This window comes from Rhododendron vialii, chromosome 3a, assembly GCF_030253575.1.
Source record: "Rhododendron vialii isolate Sample 1 chromosome 3a, ASM3025357v1".
Lineage (NCBI taxonomy): Eukaryota > Viridiplantae > Streptophyta > Magnoliopsida > Ericales > Ericaceae > Rhododendron > Rhododendron vialii.
In genome coordinates, this window is record NC_080559.1 from 34510842 (window position 1) to 34520010 (window position 9169).

The following is a 9169-nucleotide window of genomic DNA, read 5'->3' on the forward strand; positions in this document are numbered from 1 at the left end:
TGTATATATATGAGAGAGAGAGAGAGAGAGAGAGAGAGAGAGAGAGAGAGAGAGAGCGCTAAACGTATGTGTGAGAAAGAAAATAGTTTTGAATTCAAAATTGGAATCCGTTTTGAAATTAACGTATGAGGGAGAGAAAGATAGCCCTAAATCACGGTAATCATTTTTGATTGATAACTGTTAAGAAAATAAGAAAAATAAAAAAATAAAAAATCAGAATAAGTTTCAAAAACATTAATTTTAATTTTTCTTTCATTCTTCTTCCAAATATTCATCATTTCCAAGTATATTTCTAATCTTATTATCCGTAAATCTCAACTATAAAAAAATATGTTAAAAATCCGTTGGTCCAAAATACGGAGAATTTAAAAATCGTTGCTCCATACTATTACATAGATGTATGTTTTATTTTATGTATTACTTGAAAAATGATTTTGAGAATTGAACTGAAAATCGATTAATGCAAGATATTCAATGGTAATGTGAATTTTACGTTGAGTGATGTGTTTTCAGAATTGAATTGACAAATCAATTGATGAAAAATAATAAACATGTGATATAGATTTTATGTTGTGTGATGTACATTTTTTTCCCAAATCTTTTAATTTTTTGAAAATGGGAGAAGAATATATCACGTAACGTGCTTAGTATATAATGGAAATAAATGTAGTAAGATAACTAATCCTTCGTGCTCACATTAACATTTTGGAATGAATGTTTCTTGTGGGCATGAGAAAGCTAAAAAATTAGTTAAGGTGTGCGCAAATTAACTTAAACATCTGGTAATAGAGTAAATATTTCCTGTTATTTGGGTGAAAGCTGCTATCCACACAAAAAAGTGCACAGATTTTTTTGTAGGGTCCACCACGGGTCCCACACAAACAATTCGATCTGTTCATTAAATGTAAAACACTTTTTCAAGGGTTTCCGTAAAAAATCAGCTCAATCCGATACTTATAAATTTTCGATCCAATCATTTAACTTTTCATTGAGATTTCAAAATAATGAAAAGTTAAGTAACTGGATCGAGCACCTATAAGTATCGGATTGAGCTGATTTTTCACCAGGACCCTTGAAAAAGTGTTTTACATTTAATGAACGGCTTGAATCGTTTGCTTGGGACCCGTGGTGAGCCTTACAAAAAAATCTATGTACAATCTTTGTATGAAATGTCTGTGTGAACAGACTTTTTGTATTTGTGTGGATTCCAAATTATACGATAATTATACCCGACCACCAAAAGATTTCGATAATTATTTGCTTATGGATTAGTAGTAGATTTAATATCAAATCTTGCCGGATCACCTTTACAACTAACAGAAAAAGTCTAGCAATAGATTTTTTATACAAAGCCGGACAGAACTATGCTTGAAACCATTGAATGCAAATAGACCCACGTACATTCAATGATTACACGGTTGTGTAAATTGCATAAAAAAATCTTACATCCATCCTAAAATATTTGTCCGGTTTATAAAATGTGGACTAAAAAATAATGCATTTTTTTTAAGAAAAAATTCAAATTTTTTTCATAAATTAAAAGAGCTCATCGATATCTAGTAAATTATTGAAAAAAATTTAGATTTTTCTCTCAAAATTTGTATTATTTTTACATCATCGTTTTACGGACCAAACAAATAGTATTGGACGGAGGGAGTACTTGCATGTGGCAGTGTGGCACTGCAACAAGAGAAACTTTTGTATATCCTGAGAATACCAAGCTCCTTGGTATTTCCTCCGGTCCGTTTCTCATTTTTTCAGCCATTTTTCGATCACATTAAGATCGGCTCCGTTTATTTTGTAGAGTTTGGTGAGAACCTTATTCGTACCAAAAATCGCGTTCACTAGACTTTATTTGATACATGATTTGCACACGTGAATATTGAAGAAAATAAAAAATGGGTCTAAAAACAGACTGAATTAGAACCCAGTTTTGATTTTTTTGCGATTTCATGTGTTCCGATCATATACCAAATAAAATCAGATGAATGTGATTTTTGGTATGAATAAGTTTCTCACTAAACTCTGCAAAATAAACGGAGCCGATTATTAAAATGTGATCGAAAAATAGCCGAAAAATGAGAAACGAAGCGGAGGAAATAACAAGAGGCTTGGTATCCCCGGGATACAAAAAAAAATTTCTCTTCCTGAAGATAAAACAATGAAACAGAGTGTCCTCTCCTCCGTGATGTGATTGGAGAAAATTCTCGGCAAGAGCTTTCAACCAAATCCCAAGTCCTTGTCATACACACACAAAACCATTGCATGAATCCCTCCACGTGCCCCATCTCTCTCTCTCTCTCTCTCTCTCTAAAATTTCCTTCAATCCTAAGAAAGAAGAGTCTCGGCTACACACATTCCATAACACGGCGCCACCTTCAATCCTTCTACCCCCTCCTCAGCTGACACAGAAAATAAATTAGAAAATACTCACACACACACAGAGAAGAGAGAGATAGAGAAATAGAGAGAGTAGAAGAAATTTTAGGAGAGAGAGGGAATCACCAAGGCGGTTGAATCGCGAAAGCTGTCGAATTGAACGGACTCTCAATTCAGTGACCCTTTCTTCAACTTCTTCGTCTTCTCTCTCTCCCAAAGACTCGGCTCGAATCTGGTATTTATCTATGTTCTTCTAGTTACTGTTTATTGCTTGATTATATTGGGAAATTGCTAGGTTTTTTTGCGTATCCCTTTCAGTTCGATTGAAAACTAGGTTTTTTTTTAAAGGTTCAATACTATAACTACTGACTTGAATTTATGAATACAGATAAAGCCGCTTGCTTTCACTGTTTCAGTATATTTACTAGATTTCTTTTTGTCTGTATTAGAGATGGCTTTTGATCAGAGCTCAGTACCTAGAGATCTACGGCCTCTGAATGTAGCTCGAACAATGCCCGACGAGACTCGCATTGCTCCGGTAACGACGACATCTGGTAGGACCGTTGAGGGTTTTTTAGGGAATCCGGTTTGCGATGCTGGTAGTCCCGGGCCGATTCCGGCTTACTACCCGCCAACAGTGTCTGATGCAGGGTTTGTAGGTTTAGGGTATAGTAATGCGGTTTCGGGGGTGGCTTCGTGGTGCCCTCGGATGCCCGTAGGTGTTGTTGCTCCTCCTGGTGGTAATGTGATGATGGGATATAGTCATACCCCAAGTTTTGGGGCACGGGTCGGTGGCAATGCCTCCGATCAGGCTAGTGATGAGGGCGGAGAGGACTCGGTTTCGGGGAAGAAAGTTAAGTTTCTGTGTAGTTTTGGGGGAAAGATTCTTCCGAGGCCAACCGATGGGATGCTCAGATATGTTGGAGGGCAGACTAGGATTATTAGCGTTAGGAGAGATGTGAGCTTCGACGAATTAGTTCAGAAGATGGTTGATACTTACGGGCAGAATGTTGTTATCAAGTACCAGTTACCCGATGAAGAGCTTGATGCCCTTGTATCTGTTTCCTGTCCTGATGATCTCGAAAATATGATGGATGAGTACGAGAAATTCGTTGAGAGGTCTTCAGATGGGTCATTTAAGTTGAGGGTGTTTCTATTTTCGTTTTCAGAGCTTGATTCTTCTGGGGTGATGCATTATGGCGAATTGCAAGATAGTGGGCAGCGATACTTTGAGGCGGTGAATGGGATCATGGGTGGAGTCGGTGGGAGTATCGCAAGGAAGGAGAGCATGGCAAGTGCAACATCCACGCAGAATTCGGACATGAGTGGGAATGAGGCTATTGATGGGTCAGGCCATTGTCAAGGGGATTTTACTGGCCCCCCATCTACTGGTGTGTTTTCTCCTAAAGCCAATGATGCCACAACTCAAGAACATAACCCAAGATTGGTTTGTGTGGATCCTACCCCTCCATCTAATGCTGAAATGTCTACCGCTCCGTTGGGTATTCAGATGATGATGTCAACTACCCCTCATACTCTGTCGTCTCAGCCTGAGTATGAGTTTGAGAGATCTGTGCCTGTTAATGTACAGAAGCAGCAAATTGGGGCTGAAGTGCAGCAAGCTGGAGTTAATTTTCAGCCCCCTGCACCTTATTTGCAGGCTTATATTGATCCTCCTCCCCAAGAAACATTGAACCATGCAGATTATGTACAGGTTCCTTCACAGATGGGGTACCCAAATCAGCTATTGGGGAATGTTGGGCCTATGTCCACACATCAACAGTTCCATGATAATGCTTCTGGTATTTTCTCTCATCAGTTTATCCCTGCATTGCACATGACAATGGTTCCTTCAACTCATGTCAGTATGAAGCCTAACATGATGCAGCCAATGGTACAACCGCAACAAATTCGTGTGGAGCCCCATCCCAACGAAAGAACATTTGGGGCGAGGGTTGTCCAGCTTCCCAGTGCCCAAAGCTACAATGCCTATCAAGCCCAGGTCCCTACTTCAGTGGTGGAAGGAGGTTACGGATGGAGTCAGGTTTCACACCCAGAGCAAGTGGTTTTCTCTGAGGGATGGGCATCTAATCAGCAGGTAACTATTCCAGAGAAAATCGCAACATTCAAGGACTGTTATATGTGTGAGAAAGCATTGCCTCATGCACATTCGGATACAGTTGTACAGGACCAAAGAGAGAGCCCTGCAATCACTGCATCTGATTTGAACCCTATTTATCATAGTCTCCAATTGGAGGACAAAACGAGAGCCCCGCCAATGAACAGGGCTGTTGTAATTGGAGCCCCGGTAGAAGGTATCGTTGAGCTAGGAGTGCGACCAAAGGTTTTGAGTAATTTAGATCAGGAAGTTGGGATACCTCAATCAGCGGCAGTCATGGCCGCACAAAATGTTGTGCAGCGATATGAGAATGAGAGAATAAGTTTACAAAGTGCTGAGAATTCTGATCTCGCCAAAGTATCAGTTGTTCCCCAGGGTGTGGTAGGGTTTGCCACTGGTGTACAATCTCTGTATAGTGGGGCCATGACTACCCTTTCTCAGCCATCCCAAAAGAATGCTGTCCTGCCTCATGCAGTGCCACCCCAATACCAGGTTAAACAGGAGATCGTAATGAACAAACCAGTAGTTAACAGCGATATCAATCCTGGTGGAGGTATGCCTTTCCAAATGTCGGATCAGCTGGTACGCGAATCTCCAAAGGATTATTACAGTAAACTTTCTTGCATTGCTCATAAAGAAGATATCATAGAGTCGTACGACCATCTCAAACATGTAGGTGTCAGGATGGAAAATCTCCAGGTAAGTCCCCCAGAAGTTTTCATTAGTAAAGAGCAAAATAAGTCACCGAGTGAGAATCCTAGGAAGGAAGATGTTGTAAGGGAGCCGTTTGTAAAAAATGCCCTAAGCACTCAGAGAATGGTATTCGATACAAATCACATCAAACCGAATGAACTGCTGCCTTCCTCAAACGAGGTTTCTTACTTGCATAATTTTCAACCACCGGAGTCCCATGTTGTGGTACAATCACCTCTTTTGGGTATTCCTACATCATACCTACAGTCAAACCTTGGCGTTAGCTATTTGGCTCCTGATGAAGCTTCTTATGGTAATCTTGCATTTTCTGATGTTAATTTAGCCCAGAGAACTGAAAGAATTCCACCTATTGGTGAATGGAAAGAGAATCCTTCGTTATTCCATAATAAGTTGCTTCCTGATAATGTTGGCTATGTAGCCTCCAATGGGAGTATATCATCTTCCGTTTCGCCTTCTAACAGGGTTGGGGATGTACAAGATTCCTCAACCTCACTTTTCAGTGACCAAGATCCTTGGAATTTGCGGTATGATACTCATTTCCCGCCACCCAGGCCTACCAGAATCGCATTAAGAAAGGAAGATTTTGGTACGAGGGATCCTTTTGGGGAAAATCATATGGAAAGCGGTGGAGAATTACCAATAGGCAATAGAATGGAAGCATCTGCAGTAGCGCAGTTGGATGGTGGAGTTTTCCAGCCCACTGGCAATATGACTAGGACCACCCAAGGTGAGAACTTTTCTGTTTTTTTTTGGTGTATCCTGTTTTCCTTTTCATATTTATTGGGAATGTCTGTACATTACTTTCTTATTCACTGCTGAAGGTTCAGCAGAGGAACTTATCAAGCAAGAACTTCAGGCTGTTGCCGAGGGCGTAGCTGCTTCTGTTCTGCAGTCATCTATGCCTTCAAATCCGGACATAACCACCATGCATGACAGGAGTGAAAGTCTTTCTGTTGTCAATCAAGACAGTGAAGTTCAAAATACTGATCTTGAATTGAATAAAGCAAGCTTCGAGGTCCTTAAACTGCTTACCTTCCTTCGCACTTGTGTCTGTATTTTGGGTAGCTTTTTGTTCTTTCCATCTGCAGAGGCATTTTCTAGTTGCATTTACCTGCCTATGTTGTTCAAATTCAGGACATCAAGGCCAAACTACCAGAAAAGACAAATCTCGGGTTTCCTGTATCAGATGGGCTTGGTCGCTTACAGGTTGAAGATTAGTTTATTTCTTATTCCGTGCCTTACTCAGTGGCATAAAAATCATTCTTTTTTGATTTGGCAGATTATAAAGAACAGTGACCTCGAGGAGCTTCGGGAATTGGGTTCTGGCACCTTTGGTACCGTTTATCATGGAAAGTGGAGGGGTACTGATGTTGCAATCAAACGGATCAATGATAGGTGTTTTGCTGGGAAACCTTCGGAACAAGAACGCATGGTTTGTTGGTCCTAACATTACAATCAATGTGCTTCACCTCCATTTATCTTCAAAGTTTTATTCTTTACAATGGTGTTCTTTTAATTTCATTAGAGAGACGACTTCTGGAATGAGGCAATCAAGCTCGCTGACTTGCACCATCCGAATGTGGTGGCCTTCTATGGTGTTGTGCTTGATGGTCCTGGTGGTTCAGTGGCAACAGTGACAGAATATATGGTTAATGGTTCTCTAAGAAACGCTTTGCAGAAGAGTGAGAGGTAAAACGTTCTCCTTTTGGTTCGTGAATCCTCATATCTTTTTCCTTGTTTAGTTTGACCTCATGTACAAGATAGTATCATCTGTGATGTCCGAAGGAATTGATGCTTTTTTTTATTGGCCCAAAGGCATTGGTGCTTTTTTTTTTTAATTGGCCCGAAGGGATTGATGCTTTACTAATTATTGTTAGGAATCTTGATAAACGAAAGCGTCTAGTGATTGCTATGGATGTTGCCTTTGGAATGGAGTACTTGCATGGAAAGAATATTGTACACTTTGATTTGAAAAGTGACAACTTGCTTGTCAATCTTCGTGATCCTCACAGACCGATATGCAAGGTTAGCTGATCAGGCCTCCTGTTACTTTAGTACTGAACACAGTTCCCCCTTATCTTGCTCTGTTTACTACTCTACTTATGCCGAAAAGAAAAACCAGGTGGAAGTCCGGGGGACTCTTTAGTGCTGTTTTTTCCCATGCTTGGTTGCTATCATTTGTAATAGTGAACATAATGTATGTTACATGGACTCGGGTGTATGTATCAGGTGCGAGTCTAAGGATATGGATACAAGGATTCGTTGTGTAATTATGTTTTGATATATTTTTATACTTTTAATACTTTTTTAAAATTTATTTCTATATGAACATGAGTTTAAAAACTTGGCCAAATATTGCTTTTATATGAAACTTTTACGGAACAAATACAGATAATATGAGGCTTGAACTTTATAGTTAAGTACATAGCGTAAAAAGCCCAAACCCAATAGATTGGATAGGAAAAGAAGTCTTATTGGACCTGATTCTTTGAGAGGAAAAACATACTTGCACAGGCTGGACGTTCTTTTAGAGGAAAAAGAGCAGCCCTACAGTCAACCTTGTGTTGACAATAGAAAGTTAAAAATCACATCCTTCCGAGATTAAATCTTAAATCCAACTGTTGTGTGAAATAAGAGCGATTTAGGCTGCCCTAGAGAGCTCTATTCTTTAGATTGTTGCGTTGTATGTGTATTCAATTTATTCTCAAGCTATATTGTCTGACAGTGATTTTAGACACATCACATTAGAAATTCGATTTTTCTCCCGTTATAGCTAATGATCATTTCAAGACAGTTCATGTTTTTTTGGTCTATGTTGTGTGCAATGTATCAGCTGACTGGTGCAGGGTCTTGTGTCAGGTCGGTGATTTGGGGCTATCCAAGGTGAAATGTCACACACTTATCTCAGGTGGTGTGCGGGGAACACTTCCTTGGATGGCACCAGAGCTTCTGAATGGAAGCAGTAGCCTTGTTTCTGAAAAGGTTAATGGTTTCAACTTTCAACCTATCATCTTTTCACATGACCCCTCTCTCTCTCTCTCTGAAAGTGGGAGTTGTGTATTTCGATCTTTGTTGCATTTCAGGTTGATGTATTCTCATTTGGGATTGTGATGTGGGAACTTCTTACTGGAGAAGAACCATATGCTGACTTGCATTATGGGGCTATTATTGGTAATACTCCACCCTGATTCAATTTGTTTAGTCCACTTCAACTTGTATTCAAGTTGAAGCAGCTGATAGTATATACTTTCAGGAGGTATTGTGAGCAATACATTGCGGCCGCTAGTGCCAGAACCCTGCGACCCAGAATGGAGATCACTGATGGAGAGATGTTGGTCGTCAGAGACATCAGAAAGGCCAAGTTTCACAGAGATCGCGAATGAGTTACGTTCGATGGCAGCTAAGGTTCCCCCAAAAGCAGTTACTCAACAGCCTGTTCCCTCAACACAGCCTCAAGGTAAAAGTTGATCTTCCAGGCACCTTTTTGTTTACCCCTGCAGTGTCTTTCCTCTTGGCTACCTTGTTGCAAATTCAGCATGCAGTAATAAAGCAGCTACTATTTTTTTTTTTTGGGTCAAATGTAGAAGGGAAGAAACATTCTAGTGCTTTGAAATAGAAATCTTTGGGTTTTTCCCCTGATAAAATTGTCAGTTCTTTAATACGCAATTTCATATCCTGTTGAGAGATTAATTTTTTTCCCTGTAGGATGGGGAGATTTTGTGGATGGGGGAGATTTTTCGGTGTTCTGTAATTAAATTCCCAAACCAGGATAAGAGCATAGAGATCACTGTGTACTCTCCCCTGATTGTGCGTGTTCGGTTTTTTTTTTTTTTTTGTCCTTTCTTTCAAAAAAAAAAACTTAAGCTCTTTCATATTTACTCCATATGAAAAGGGTTGAGGTGAGGCCTTGAAGTTGGTTGTTAACCTCAGCATACTAAGCGGAGGATAATAAGAGTA

General features: G+C 39.9%; 1 protein-coding gene across 2 annotated transcripts; it reads left to right on the plus strand.

Annotated features, from left to right (window-relative positions):
• The first annotated feature begins 2240 nt into the window (after positions 1-2240).
• LOC131320298 (uncharacterized) lies at positions 2241-8856 on the plus strand. 2 transcript variants are annotated; one of them, XM_058350961.1, is made up of 10 exons: positions 2252-2614; positions 2829-5939; positions 6034-6227; positions 6347-6418; positions 6492-6644; positions 6738-6901; positions 7090-7237; positions 8072-8194; positions 8296-8383; positions 8466-8856. In XM_058350961.1, the coding sequence occupies exons 2-10, from the start codon at positions 2831-2833 to the stop codon at positions 8678-8680; spliced, it is 4266 nt and encodes a 1421-aa protein (XP_058206944.1). In that variant the 5' UTR covers positions 2252-2614; positions 2829-2830; the 3' UTR covers positions 8681-8856. The 2 variants fall into 2 exon arrangements, 1 of the variants encoding a protein (XP_058206944.1); XR_009198172.1 differs by lacking the exon at positions 8466-8856 and having other exon boundaries at positions 2241-2614; positions 8059-8194; positions 8296-8322.
• Positions 8857-9169: the final 313 nt, after the last annotated feature.